We start from the raw sequence: 15,904 nt of genomic DNA, 5'->3' as shown, positions 1-15,904 counted from the left end.
ATGGCTCTCTACATGTGCCATGCTTGCCAGCAAACAGGGCACTTTGCTAGAGATTGCCCACAAAGGAGACCAAGTGACCCATATGTAGCACCAGCTAGACCAATTCAGCCATTATCAATAATCCATTCAGCTCAGGCACCACAGGGAGCTAGACCCCAAGGGAAAGTGTATGCACTGACTACTGAGGATGCGGAGGCATCACCCGGAGTTGTCACAGGTACCTTGTTGATATCAATGATCCTTGCATATGTTTGATTTGATATTGGTGCCTCACACTCTTTTGTATCTCCAACTTTTACTGCTAAGATGAATATTAAGCCAAAGAGTTTGACAAGTAAGTTAATTGTTAGCACAACAACTAGGAGTGAAGTATAATTGGAGGAAATATATGAGCCATGTCCATCCAAGTCGGTGGGCCGAATATGATCGCTCACTTGATTAAATTAGAGATACATAGCTTTGATGTTATCTTAGGCATGGATTGGTTATCTGCCTATCGGGCGTGTGTGCTATGTACTGAGAAGAGGGTTGTATTCAAACCTTGAGATGAAGGTGAAGTTGTTTACAAATAAAAGAAGGATAAAGAAGTACAGGAAGCTGGTTATATCTACACTTGAAGTATAAAATTTCTTAAATTAAGGGTATGAAGCCTACCTAGAACCTATTGTATGTACAACCAAGATAAACAAGTCTTTAGAGGAAATAGAGATAGTGAAGGAGTTTCAGGATACCTTTCCTGAAGACTTGGTTAAACCATCCTCGGACTGAGAAACATAGCTCATTATTGACTCGATCCCTGGAGTAGTACTTGTGTCTAATGCTCCATAAAGATGGAAGAAGTGTAGAACGCTATGTATTGGGAAGCAAGGAATAGGAAAAAAAATTTTGATATTAGTTGCGATGTGAGTAGTTGGTAAGTTAACTGAGCAACAACCTAAGTTTATAGATAGACCCAATATGCAAAGTAGGAAATTGGGACATATTACCAGAGTCGTGGGTATTACAAGATATCTTCACTATGTCCAAGATGAATATGTATGAATCTTCAGATGTATGTGAGTCGATACCGAGCACCAAATATCTTTGAACAAAAATTATACGGGAATGTATGAGTACCCGATGACATACCCAATCATGTAACAATTGTTCAATTTCAAGGACGAAATTCTTGTAAGGCTGGGGGGGATGTTACACCTGTGCCCAAAACCCCGAGCAAATTTAAACTTTTAGACATAGACAATGCAACCCGGGTGACAACCACTAGTAACTTGTGGATTTACCTGGCTCATTGCATGGAAAGACTACAAACCATTGAAGGGGTTAGGGTATGTATGCTACTATTGAAGAGAATTTCCCTAAACCTTACTAGTGAAATGTACCCAGTGGTGGGGCCCAGACACTGAAAACACCTTGGGAAGGCCCCACTAAACTTAAGAACTCATTTCCTCACAAGGGTGACCAGTTCAGTGTTCACCAGTTGATGGTCACCTGTTGATGGAGCATCCATCGATGAACACCATACGGTGAGTGCACAGGCTAGTTTCAGGTTATTTTGCCGTGGGACCTGAGACCTCACAATCATGCACCCCAAACCCATCCACATTAATGGAACAACATATTTGGGAGTTAGTTAATGTGGCGGGACATCCCGAAGTGGGGTAGTTAGTGCCAAATAGCGGAATAACCCGGTATTGGGTAAAAACCCATTAATTCCCCAAACAGTCCTTAGTGGGACTTAAGTGGCTATAAATAGGACTCTTACCATTCATTTCTTCTGCTACCAAAATAGAAACAAGGAGAGGGAGAAAGAAAAAGAAGGAGGAGGAGAAGGAGAGCAAGGGAGGAAGGAAGGACGAAGGCTAAGGCTTCATTCTTGACGTAAACCCATATGTTCATCTCTCCTCCACACACACACACAAATCTCTCTTTCTTCTTCACATTTCACTCTTTATTGGAAGTAATGGAGACCCCAACCAAATCCCACCTACCTAACCATAAAGACTACATAATGGGAGGGGGAAATTAGAGGAAGAGACCTACCTTCACAAGGTTATTCACTCAACCTTGGGCCTAAGGAAAAATCCCTATGAAACCCCTATCCAAAACCCTAAAAATTGGGGTAACTAAACCCTAAAACAAGTGTTCTACCCAAACCCCTCTACAATTCCCTTCTTTCTATCGTCCTACTCCTTCTAAGGCATGAAACCTTTGTTTCTATAGTGAGGGATTTTGACTCTCGCCCCCTTTTGGTTCAACTTAGTGGTTTCCACAACCTAAGGCACCCATTGTTATGGCTCTTATACCCATATGTTATGGTGAGTCAAGTTGGGTCATGTAGGTATGAGCTCCATCTTCCCAAGGTTCTCATTTAGTGTATAAGGTATAGGGGATACTTTCCTTAGCTTAGGTTATGATTCTACAGACTGGAAAGAGAGAGAAAATACTTGTACAAGGGAGGGAGGACCTACCTTAGTAATGGGGAAGGGTGGCCTTCACAAGAAATGCTTGGGGAAGCTCCCTCCTCAACTTCCTCTTCCTTCTTCTCGTTCTCTTTCATCTTCTTCTTCGCCTCTTTCTTTTCTCTCCTCCTTTACTTGCACAATAAGTGAATGAGCAATGAAAGGGTAGTTGGGCTTTTAAATAGGCTTATAGATGATTAAATTTGTTTGGCCAATTAATGAGTTTTGGCTAAATGGGGTTAATTGCCGGTGGAATGGTGTGCGTTCATCCCACGGGGCACATATCCATTAATCCATCGCTATGGAAGTGTGGACACCCATTGGAGAGGTTTTGGGGCATATGGGTAGGTAACCATGGGCCCCACCTCAAAATGACCTCATTTGGGCAGCATTTGCTGTCTCCAGGGGTGCAACTGGTCAACTGGTTAGACCATCTAGTTGCCCCAAAAATGCCACTTTGGCTAGGCTGCTCTCCCGACCTTAGCCCCACTTGTCCGGGGACTTATGGGAGAGTTATATAATCTTAATATGGGCTTGCCCAACACGTTGAAATAAAGAGGAGGTTTCTAGGGTTAGTAGTGTTACCCGAGTTTGATGGGAGGTTTGAATGCCTTCCAGTGTTACAGGCATGGCCAACAAAGACATAAGGGATCATTCTTCCCTTCTCTACAGTAGATTGCTGCTAACCAGAATCTAGTGGTGCTAGTTAGCACTGGTTCATCATCTGCCACCATAAATGGATAATTACGTTTGGGCATGGGTGTAATGCAGTCCGAAGAGATTGTGTGTCGGTCGTGGACACTGCCTAACGTGGTCGAGGTTTGTTCTGGTGCTAGGGCAATTGAGGGGTTACTAACAAGGGGCTTGCTAGGGGAGCGAGGTTCATTCTAGGACTGGAAGGTTCCTAACTTGCAACTAGCTTGTATCGCTGGGGGACTGAGGTTCTTTTCAGGACCAAGGACACCACCTACATTATGGTAGCACCAATACCCATTAATGAACTAAGAGCCCGTTTGGTATCGTTTCTGTTCCAGAAACGCCGTTTCGTGTCAAAAACGAAAATTTTAGTTTCTGTGTCAAAATGCAGTTTTTAAACGAAAAAATGGTATTTCAAAATTTCAGATTTTTATCGGGAACTTTTTTTTTTTTGTAAAATGGAACGAAACTGGGAAGACGGAACTCCATTTTGGAGTTCCGTCCAATCTCGTTTTTTCAGTTTTTTTTTTTTCACTTTTTGTTCCAAAAAAACAGAAACGGACCATAAGTGCACCAAACAGAAGATTCCATTTTTTCGTTCCAATAGAACGAAAAAACTCCAAAACCGTTTTTTTAGAACGATGCCAAACGGAGCCTAAGTAAATTTTTTTAGGGGTTTTGTGATAAAAATGGATACATGCTTCATCATTAATTGTGGTTGAGCATTTCATTGCATCATTATGAATGTGTATGTTTATATGCTCCCACACCTTACTGGGCTTTGTGTTCCATTTTTAGATGGTGACATAAGTGTTCAGATATTAGTGATTAGTGAAGCATAAGTAAGTATATTCAAGGAGTCATGGACTCAGGAACACGTGAAGCACAAGCCTGACTGTGTCAGTAAGGATTGTGCTTATAAACACTGTGAAGATGATTGATATCAATTTCCATTCTTTTTGTGTAAATGTGAGTTTATATTTTTGAATACTTTACTTATGGTGATGGTGCTCTTAGAACAAGGATTTTAAATATTTTTTATTACAATTAGTGGTTCATCAGTTTGTAGGGACAATATGATCTTATATATTTCAATGATCTTGTTAGTTATCTTGCTATATTGTGTTGTTAAAGTACCACATCGAGATCCTGGAGGATTGGATGGCTACCAAATATTGTCCATGTCACACCATGACTCAAATTAGGCCAATGTATGCAACATTGGATTCCCAACCTAGTAAGCTTATCACACCCAGGATCATAGATGCAGTATCTTAGTCTCACAAACACCATCAAAATCCCAACTAAAAATAGAGTACGCTAAAAAAATCATATAAATATCACTGCTGATGTACTAAAGTGATAAATTACATTATACAATTTTCATGTATGAAAACAACCACAAGTTTCAATACTACTTACTACACTTTTTTTCACTAGAAGATCATATGTATTAAAAATGAGGGGAAAAGAAAGAAAGAATGTACATGGAAAATGAACAAGCTGTATGGAATTAGTTGAAGACTAATCCACCTTCGGCATTGCCATCAGTAGAAAAGAAATCAAAGCTAAAACCCAGCCAAACCAAAAAATAAATAAACCAGCAAAACACCATTATTTAAAACGGTATCTAGGCAGATTGTGCCTATCAACATCTAAGTCCATGGCAACTAGCGCGGGCCATGAAACTACAGGAGAAGACTCTTCAAATTTTGTAGCAGACTTTGCAAGGAAGTCAGCCACTGGGGTAGCTTCACGTAGGCAATGAGTAATCTTCCAGGTTATGGACTGCAAGTAAGGGCCTAAGCTCATCCACCTCTGAAGCACATACCACGGGACTTTCCATAGAGAAATAAGCAAAACCACGGCCACCGAGTCACAGTCAACCCATAATTGGGTAACACCCATTGCTCTAGCCATTTCCAGACCATAAATAACTACTAGGACTTCGGCTTCAAAGTTTGTGTGCACTCCCAAAAATTTTCCAAAAGATTGCATCACCTCAGCTTTAGCATTCCAAAACACTCCACCAGCCCCTGCCTTTCCTGGGTTCCCTAGGGAGCACCCATCAGAGTGAAACTTTACCCATCCTGGAGGGGGAGGACACCAGAAAACTTCTAAGATCTCCCTGGGTTATAGGGAATTCTAGAAATACCCAGCCGTCTAGCACAAAGAAGTACCTCGAAAGGGAGGGGGGAACCAGAAACCGCCATCTCCTGGAGGCTGATCTCACTCTTTAACATTGCAAAACAGTGATTGGTTGATACCGATTTTTCCTCAAATCGTCTTACATTCCTTACCTGCCATATGAAATATGGAAGAAGGGAGAAGCCACTTAGCCACACTCTTTTAAAATAACACTTTCTGGAAGTTTGTTTCCACCACGCGCAGAGATTATCCACGTCCACAAATGGAGGCCATTGCACATCAAAGCCAAAGCAAAAATCTCTCCATATACTAGAAGAAAATTCACATTTGTAGAAAATATGGATCAACAACTCTTCCTCTTTGCCACACAGTGCATTGAGATACAAGGGGAATTCCTCTTCTACAAACATTGTCATCAGTTGGCAATTTATTCTATATCATTCGCCAAGCAAAAGTAGCTTGTCTTGGCTGAATACCAGAACACCAAATAAGAGAATACCAACTAATTTTCTGGTGTTTCTCCCTATATTCTTCCCAAGCTGATTTTATAGAGAAAACACCTGAAGAGGTTAACCGCCAAACATAAGAGTCTTCTAGATTCTAGACGAGAATATTTTTTGCTTGGTCCCACTTTTGAGCAAGGAAAATAGAGTCGACTGGAGGAAAATCCCAAGAGGAATTATCAATAAAATCTGCAACTTTCACCTTTGTCCCAGAGAAAAGGGATTGATCCAGATTGGAGAGCTCTGCAATAGACTTCAAGTCCAGCCACTGATCCAGCCAGAAATTGATTTTCTCCCCATTACCTACAATCCATTGCTCATGTTCGGAAATAAAATTCCACACCTTCTTTAAGCCAGGCCATATGGAGGAGGATTTATATCCCATTTTCAGCTAACCATCAACATTAGTAAATCATTCCTTAAAGAATCTGCTCATGATGGAGTCTTCATGCTTAATCTACCACGAAAATTTACACAAACAGGCAAAGTTCACTTCTCGCATCTTCTGATGCCCAAACCACCTTCTTTTTATGGTTTACACACCTTATCCCATTTAAGCACAATCTTCTTCGAGACCTCTATATCCCCTGACCAAACAAAATTTTGCATCCAACGCTCCACCAACTTCATCGATCCTTCAGGCCACCAATAGATAGAGAAGTTATGGATTGGAATCCCAGAAATGACCGACTTAACAAGTTTCACCCTCCCAGCCATAAATAGGAGTTTCCCTTTCCATCCTGCAAGTCTACCTTTTATCTTATCCAGAAGATGAAGAAGGTGGTTATTTTTCACTCTTCCTTTAAAGATCTCCACCCCCAGGTATTTGGTGGGAAGGGTAGCCGCTGCCACTCCCAAATACTCAGTAATAAATTGTCTTCTATAAGGAGCAATTTTCCCAAAAAATATCTTGCTTTTCTCCAAGTTTATCTTCTGACCAAAGAACTCCTGGTACTTAGATGAAAAGCATGGAGCTGCTTAACATAAGTGGCAGAACTATTCATAAAAATGAAAATGTCGTCTACGAAAAGAAGATGAGAGGGAGTAACAGCACCTCTCGGACCTGAGAGAGATTTCATCTTGCCTTCCATAACCATATTATTGAGGCCTCTACATAGCACTTCCTCAGCCAAAATGAACAGAATAGGAGAGATGGGGTCCCCTTGTCTCAAACCACGGCCAACCCCAAAGAATCCCACTGGACCTCCATTCAATAAGATAGAAATCCTTGTTGAAATAAGTAGCTGGTGAACCCTGTTAATCCACTTTGGGGAGAAGCCAAATTTTTATAACATGGTAAATAAAAATTCCCAAGAAAGGGAATCATAAGCCTTTTACACGTCCAACTTTATGCCCATACCGCCTCCCCTTACTGTAGAGTGCATCAAATTAGCCAGCTCGAACGCTAGGCCAATATTTGACGAGATGATTTTACCCTTCTGAAAGGTACCATGTTCTGCAGAAATTAACCTTAGGAGAAGAGAAGTTAATCTAGTGGCAGAAATTTTGGATAAGACCTTACAAAAAAGATTCCCCATACAAATGGGTCGAAATTTATCAAAGGATGATGCACCATTAATTTTGGGGATCAAGGTGAAAAAACAATTATTGACCCCTTGTAGACACCGAATTTTGTCACCCCCCGGTAATGATGACACAACAAGAATTACATGTTGGACATTTTAGACTTGGAGAATTTTCGAGCTTAGAGTAGAAAATGACCATTTTTTTCCTATAAACTTTCAAGAGAAAATATTTTCAAAAATTAGAAGTTGATGTTGTGGATTATTGTTGTTTGTCCCCTCAAGTCGGACATTACACTTTGATGTGAGAACTATGCAAATTGACGTCCGATTCTCTCTTTCATTATATGATCCGGGTCCCTACTTTATGCATATTTTTGTAAAATTTCTTAGTCGAGACACAATCATGTCTCATCATTAGATAGTGCTCAGACTGAGCTTTTTAACGATATATTACACGTCGAATTCTGACAAACGGTTTGAAAGATATAACCCCCGAAAGTTGACTCCAAAGTTTGGTATCAGATTCCATTCCGAGCAACCAAAGAGTGCCACATGGCGCCCAAGCCCCTTGGTCCAGAAGCAAGCATTTTTGGACAATTCTCTCTAGTTTTTTAATCCCACATCAGAAATAAGAGAGAATTGTCTCAAGTCCCAAGCTATAAGTATAGCCCTTCCTCTCTTCCGAAAGGGAGGAGAAAAAAATTGAGAATTTGGGAGAGAGGATGGCCCCATTAAGGTTTTGGCTAACTTCTTCCCTCTAAAATCAAATATTCTCCAAGTCTAAAAGTTTAATATATTAATCCTTCCTTGAGCTGGGAGATCTAATCCGGTTCGGTTCGATTTGGGGCTTGAAGCATAAGGGTTATCTCCCCTTGTTTCTTAATTAAAGCCGGGTTTAAGGTATTTATTTATTTTTCTCCCAATAACGATTTAGAATTAGTTTAATTAATAGATTAGCTTCTGATTTATTAATCGATTTGTTTAGATTTAATTAGGTTCAATTAGTTTCAATTAGGTTTAATGTGTTTTATTAAATGTGAATTCCGGTTCAATTGAGTTTATTTTGTTTTAATTGGGTTCGTCGTTGGGTCCAACCGTTGATTTTTGCTAATCCGTTTTTTTTTTTTTTTTTTTTTTTGGTTTGTTTTCTATTACTATTATATCTTGGTTTAATGAATCAATTTTATTTGTGGCTTAATATATTTACATCACTAGGTTCGATTTGATTTAGTTTTCTTTTTATTGCTTTTTTTTTTGGACCCTTAGATCAGAATCCTACATGTAACCTGATCCCACTGTTTTTTCTTCTTCCTCTCTTCCACCTTNCTTTTTTTTTTTTACCCTTAGATTAGGATCTCAAGTCCTAATCTCTTCTCCCATCTCTTCTTCTCCTTATCTTCTTTCCTTGTCGCCATTGGAACCCTTAAACAATAGCCACCGAACCTCCTTCACTTCTTCTTCTTCTTTTTCTTCTTCTTCTTTTTCTTCTTCTTCTCCTGCTACTTCGTTTTCTTCCACAACTGAAACCTACAGCACCACTTTTTCTTCTTCTTCTTCTCCTTTTCCCTTTCTTTTCTTCTTCCTACTGCTGCAACCCTTAAACAACAGCAGCCGACCCTCTCTTCTTCCTTTCCTTCTTCTTCTTCCCTGTAGCAGAAAACCAGTCCCACCTTCATCTTCTTTTTCTTCTTCTCATCTTCTCCTTCCTTTCTTTCTCCTTAACCGAACCTGCAACTCAGTCCCTTCTCCTTCTTCTTCTTCTTTTTCTTCTTCTTCTTCTTCTCTTATTTTCTCTTTTACCATGGCCGAACCCTCTCCACTTCCTTCTACTTCCTTTCTTTTTCCTTAACCGTCATTTCAATTGTTGTTTATTCAATTGTGGTTTGTTAATTTAGTTTTTTTTTTAATCACTGCATTTGGTTTCTTCATTCAATTCAATTTATTAAACTTGTGTAATTACCAATCTTTTTCCCTCTAGTGGTTTGTTTATTTTAATCAATCACCTAATTAGTTATTTAATGTAGGGTAATTAACTAGATTAAGTAGTTAAAAGATTCTCTTCTCATTAGCTTAACTAGGGTTTTGAAAAATGTTTAACTCATCTTATATTAGCTTAAGGTAAACATAATTAGTGCAATTAGGTTTCATAATTAATTTAATTAAACTTTAGGTTTAGTTTAATCCTCCTATACTAGATTAGGTAGATTAGTAAAAATGCATTCATTTAATGTAATTAATCCATTTCATTTTTTTTTATAAATTAATTAGGTCTCATTTAATTTATAAATCTTTTTACCAATTAGATTAAGTAGGATTGCAATAATTTATTTCACAAATTACTACGGATTATGAATAATCATTTTAATTAATTCAATTTAGGATTTCATAAATTCATTGATCATCCATCTAGGTCAGGCTCAATTAATTGAATTAGTTTAATTTAGGGTTTCATAAGTTGCTAAACTAATCCTAGGTTTAGGCTTATTTCATTAGCTTAATCTAAGACTCATAATACATCAATTAAATCATTTAGGGTTTTTAATTTTAATTAGCGTAATCATTTCATTATTTGCATCATAACCTAGCTAGCATAATTTAGATACTTGGTTTAGAGTTTTCACATGCCATGCTTAGATACCTAGTTTAGGGCTTTCAGTGACCTAGATTTAGGACTAGTTAGTAGGGTACAAACAAACTTTGGTCAAACAAAAGGAGACCGGCCTTAAGGCCGGGCAGACTGAGTGCTTAACACCTTCCCAGTCTGTCACTTGACACTTGTCCAGAATCTTGGTGCAAACTAGCCTTATCTATCAGAGTCATTAGTCTCTCTCCCTTGGTTGGGGGAGACATTTGGGTCCTAGACCCTTTCTAGGTGGTGACTTCCTTTTACCCATAACGTGTGTCCCCCCCCCCTTTGGCATTTGATGACCAGGGGATACTATCTCATCTCATTAGGGTCGAACCCTAGCGTGTGTACACGCGCTATGTGCCATATCGTGAACCCGGCGAAGGTCCATGATACCTACATAGGCATCCTTTCCAACTCCCAAGGCCCATATATCACTCTTATTTCATAATGTAAGGAGGAAGAAGAAGTTTGTGAGATAAGCCACTAAGATACAAGTATGATATTTGTCAAAATATATATAGATATGATGTGAAGAGTAGCTTAGGAGTAAAGTTTGTGGGAGTAAGACTTACTCATCACTTGCTTCCCCCTTGAGAGTCCATCCCTTTAAATCCCCCACCTCTTTCAAGGCATTTTTCCAACTCTTTACAGTAGCAGGCTCATACTTAGTCTGGTGTTTCTGAAATGGTTCCTCAAAACTTCCGGTCTAATTTCGAACGTCTCGTGGCTCAACATCAATGAATACTGGTAGAATGATTTGGCATTCAGATAAATGGCACTCCCATATCTCAACAAGTTCCAAGAGGCAAAATTTGCTATCTGCATAGTGTTTAGAGAAGACAGGAATCGAGATTTTGGATCCTTGAATTGCTTTCAAAAGCGACGAGCGAATCTCATCTCCTTCCCAGAGTGATCTGTTAGCTACGAAGGCATTGATTCTATATTTCCATAGAGCTTCGTCAAGCAGCGAAACAAAGTTATTGTGAGTATCAATACCTCTGAAATTGATAAACACATCATAAGAAGAAGGCCGGCAGGAGGAGGCAGATGAAATAGTAATAGCCTGTGACGAAGCCATGAACTTGCAATCGCAAAGATGTTTGGTTTTTTCTTGGTAGAACTCTCCTTTTCTTTTAATCTTGTTAGGCTTGAGAAGCACTCCTCTTAGGTATACTCTTTCCTACCTCAATTATTTCCTTATAAAAAGGGTCAATGTAACCAGTTAGGTTTTTTTATGACCTCTTTCCAATGTGAGGGAATCTGTCTATTTCCTTGTAATATGGAACAAATTATTCCTTCTACATGGTCTTGCTATTCAAGTTCGCAGAAAAAAAAAATTCCTGTAATAGGTGTAGGTGGATTTGACTTTTGGGAGGCAAGCAATTGAAGAATTTGGATCCTCTCCAACGTGGGGTGCTGAGGGTGTCCAATGAGGCCTGATCTTTATTCTCGAAGCTATGGTAAGTTGAAATGAACTCGAGAACTTGGAGTCCACTTGTTTAAAAATATTCACATCCCAAGGAATCTGTAGTTAGCCATGTGATCGACATTATGTTGATCAATTGGATTTTTCCTTCACTAAGAAACTCTCAATTTTTTTATACATTCTTTAAACCGTGATTTGTTTTTGGTCAACTCTGAAACCTAAAATGCGAACTTAGAGTCCACTAGTAAAAAAATATTCACATCCAATGTAATTTCTTAGCCATGTGACCGATATTTAAACCATGGTTTGATAAAATGACTTAAAATCAGATCAGACATTAAGCCCGTTCTAAATAGTTTCTCATTTCTAATCCATTACGATTTTTTTAGACATTTACTTCGTTAAGATGCCCTGTTCATTAGATGCCAAATTTCAGTATCCAGCTCCATAAAACCAAAAAAAAAATTAAAGCCTTCCCAAAAATCACAGATCGTGGAAGCATATGGTTCCATGGTTCTGAAAACGGAACAAAACGGTTAGGACCCGTTTGGTATCGTTCTGAAAAAACGTTTCTAGCGTTTTTTCGTTATATTAGAATAAAAAAACGTAAAAAACCGTTTGGTGGGATTATGCTGTGTTTCGATTTTTTTGAAACGAAAATTGAAAAAAAAACGAAAACGGAAGCCAAAGTCGGAACTCCAAAAAGGAGTTCCGTCACTACAGTTTCGTTTCAAAATCCCTAATTAGGACCGATCGTTCCCGATAGCTGGAGCATGAGGAGCATCTGCAGGTAAACCCTTCTCTCCTCTTCTTCTTCTTCTTCTCTCTATTCTTGTCTCTTCTTCTCTTCTGTTCGTACTCGTTTCTTCTCCTCTGTTTGCCTTCTTCTTTCTTCTTCTCCTGGTTTCGCCTTGTTCTATCTTCTTCTCCTCTGTTCGCTTTTCTCTTTTTCTCTTTTTCTCTTCTTCTCTTCTTCTCTCTTCTTCTCCCCTGTTCGCAATTACTAAATAACTGCACTCGTAGCTCATTCAATTACTAAATAACTTTTAAAGTAGTTTCCAAGCCTTTTTAACTTCCCTAAGAAGCACAACTGCCAACACTGCGTGGTATATGAACTTTTTTAATTTTTGAAGGGAGATGGATGCATGTGCAATCCCGCTTGAAAGGCACCACAATAATCACTAAAATCTGGGAGTTTCAGATGCTATATTTTAGGAAAGATGGGCCCATTTTTTCTCCTGGTATATGTGCTCAGTAAGGTCATACTATCAGTTCCTTTTTAGTGGCTTTTAGATGTTCCAAGGATTTGGGATCAGTAGTTATCTTCTAGTGGTTGAGGTTTTTGTGTAGGTGACATAACTGCAAAGAATCTTGAGATTTTGATCAGATAAAGTTTCCATTTGCTAAAAACATGTTGAATATGCAAAAAGGGTGAGGAATGTACTGCAATCTCCACATCGTGTGATTGCAAAAACAACTGGGAGCTATAACTTGTATCTACTCTTGATGAACTGGGTGGAATGTGTGGAACTTACTTGGATTCTCCTAACAACTTGGTTTTTGTCTTGTTTGGGTTTTTGGTGGCATCCTATGGAGAGTGATAACATTTCTATTTCTTGGGTGGTTTTTTAAGGAAATCAACAAATTTTAGGAAACCAATGGCTCTGCCTAGGATAGTTATGGACATTTGGTCCTATCTATTCCACTGGGTATCTGCAGCTAATGAGTTTGCAGGTATTGGTAAAGCATCTTTTGGACCAGATTGGAGTTGTGTTCTTATTGTATATTGCTATTCCCTTTCCTTTAAGAGAGGAAACTTGAGTACTTTTGTGTACAAATCATGTACGATAATTTATTTTTCTGCCCTTGCTGATTAAAAATAGTAGTTATAAAAAGATGTCTCCTGAAAATGTAATGGATTGGTAGAAGAGTCGATGAATATTTCTGAAACATGAGTGGCTTGTCAAGATTGTCATAGTAGAACTTGTCATGCCATGAGAGTATCCATCTCATAAATATTTTGCTCACTTCACTGGCCAAACATGGGTTCTCTTTTGTGGAACATCTTTGAAGTAAAACATTTTCTTTTAAACTAATAGTTCTATGCTAGAAAGAGGTTTCCTCTAAACCATATGTCAAATTACCCTCCTTCTTTTCTCTATTATTCTGTCATGGGATGATTTGAGTAATTCTGCCGTTTTTAACTTTTAATTGAGCAGTAGTAGCAATGTTGTGTGTTATTCCTCTTACCCTGGGACCTCTAAGGGAATAGGGAAGTTCATTTTAGTCTCACCGCTTTGGTAATGAAATATCAACTTTGACAGGTGGTGTTTGAAGAAATTTTCATTGCACTTGATTCTGGCGCATTAGAGCAGCTGAAAGAGTTGAGTTCCAGGCTCAGAGCTGTTGAAGAATCAATTAATGAGAGCAGCTTCATGACAGAGGTTATTGCGAGGGAAATGGCAGGAGGATTGACTTCTCGTTATGAGCAGGTAGTCCTGTTTTATTGATATTGAGCCATGTTTAGCATGTGGCTAGTTGCACTTACATTTGCAAAATGTATCAGGACCTGCAAAAACTGGAGCAGTATTTGCCACTTTTAGAAAATTTGATGATTCATGTTCAGTCACTTAGCAACAATCAAATAATTGTTCGTTGGACATCAGGCCTTAAGATAAGATGGACTAGTGCTCTTAGTGCTTCTTCAATTTTCAACCTTAGGGGCGCAAAGTTCTATAATATTGATAGTTTGCACTTAGAGCTTGGGATGAACCTTTTCCTTTATGGTGCAATTTTGCGAGAAAGGGCTTTGAAAGTTCTAACAGAAGGTACTTGAGCATGATTCCTCATTGACTTTATTTTTTTATGCTTCTCTTTTCCTATACTATATGATAGTTTTGGTTCTTCCAATGTCCAGATCTGGTGCAATCTGCTACTCTGTACAGGAAAGCTGCCGGAGTTTATCACTATCTGGTTAATGAAGTACTTCAATCTTTACAACCTCCATTCACTCAGGAAAGACCGCCAGAATGTACCTCATCTGTGTGTTCCATTATGAGCTTAATTTGCCTTGCTGAAGCACAGGTTGGTATTTTTCTTCTCTTTTGGTTGTATGAATGGATCTTCATTGTGAAATTGTTGATTCCTGAAGACTGCACCTTGTGTTCTTTTCTTGTTGCTACGCGTTAGGCTGTGACTACTAGAAAAGCTGGAGAAAAGGGTGCTACTCACAGTCTTTTAGCTAAGTTACACTATGGCATTGCAGAGTTGTTTGATGAGGCTGGCAGTATTCTACATTCAGTGAAGAAAGACTCCAAAGATATTTCGGCACGCTTTGTGGTATGTATCTTTTCTATACAATTGCAAACAAGGATTTCCTTTGTCCTCATTCAACTTTTCTTTTTCATTATAGTTGAAGTTGAGGTTGTAGTTGCAGTTGCAGTTGCAGTTGCGGAGAAGAAAAGATGTTGAAAGGGCCCACTTTTGTTTTTTCTCTCGAGAAACTCTCTTGGTTTGTTTATAAATTGGATTTTACTAGGATGTGTTGGACTGACTGACTCAATTGTGTTTCACAAAATCGTGGTTTACGTAAACGAGTGGAAGGCTGAGTGCTGAATCACTTTCCGAGTTGCTTCCTCAGATTTTTAATCCCATAATAATTGTCATGATCCTCCCAGCACATGGTTATCAACAACACATGTTTAGGTGAGCTGCACAAGTGCATTTTAATTTGAAAGTGACAAGAGCTGGTGGATTTCAATGTGGCCATGTGGGTGGGACGTAAGAGGAAAGAAAGAGGCTCGTAAGATCCAAACCTTAAAACCCGGATTGGACTTGACTGTTTGGGTACAAACACATTTGAAGCTGTTTGGTCTACTAATTTTTACTTTTCTTCATCGGATTATCCAGTCTAATTTGACGGTTACCTTATTTACTATTTTTTATTTTTCTTCAAATTTCTAAACTATGTTAGTAAGAAAAAACCATTAAGCTGGTATCCACGTTTAAAAATACTCTGCTGTATTATACTGTTGTGGTGAAAATTTGAACGGCTGAAAGCATCTCGAGATGTATGTCTAGGTACTCCCAATCAATCAAATCCTCATCGCATTAGTGAATGATTACTTGACATCCATTAGTCATTTGTGGAAGAGTACTAGGGCAATTATTATTATTGACATGCTCCTCCCTGGATTAATATTATTATTATTTTCCTCCCTTGGACTATGGTCTTATTACAAATCCACGTGTTTTACACAATTACATTTGCACCCCTAAAGGCTGAGAGTGTTAGTCGTGTGTTAGTTCTGAAATACCCTTATTACCGTTATTACATCTTCAATCCAATAAATACAAAGACTGTTATGTCCCCATCTTCAACCTTTGAACAGAACAAAAGACAAGAAACCATGTGAGGGTTTCAGTCAGGTTTTACAACCACTGTCTGCCGTCATACAAATAGTCAATGGCCTCTCCCAGCTCCTGGAAATGACAAGACTCCAAGACGACTACATGGT

The 15,904-nt window shown here is 38.8% G+C and overlaps 1 protein-coding gene across 1 annotated transcript in view; it reads left to right on the top strand.

The window, feature by feature from the left end:
• Positions 1-15,904, top strand: part of LOC122086846 — a 34,295-nt gene continuing 18,391 nt past the window's right edge. The window contains exons 1-7 of the mRNA XM_042655787.1: positions 1-217; positions 13,107-13,168; positions 13,712-13,879; positions 13,954-14,215; positions 14,305-14,471; positions 14,577-14,726; positions 14,818-14,898. Of these exons, the coding sequence (XP_042511721.1) occupies positions 1-217; positions 13,107-13,168; positions 13,712-13,879; positions 13,954-14,215; positions 14,305-14,471; positions 14,577-14,726; positions 14,818-14,898 (1,107 nt within the window). The remainder of the gene's footprint in view (positions 218-13,106; positions 13,169-13,711; positions 13,880-13,953; positions 14,216-14,304; positions 14,472-14,576; positions 14,727-14,817; positions 14,899-15,904) is intronic.

Source organism: Macadamia integrifolia, chromosome 8 (assembly GCF_013358625.1).
Source record: "Macadamia integrifolia cultivar HAES 741 chromosome 8, SCU_Mint_v3, whole genome shotgun sequence".
NCBI classification, from domain to species: domain Eukaryota; kingdom Viridiplantae; phylum Streptophyta; class Magnoliopsida; order Proteales; family Proteaceae; genus Macadamia; species Macadamia integrifolia.
This window is presented reverse-complemented; position numbering and strand designations above follow the sequence as displayed.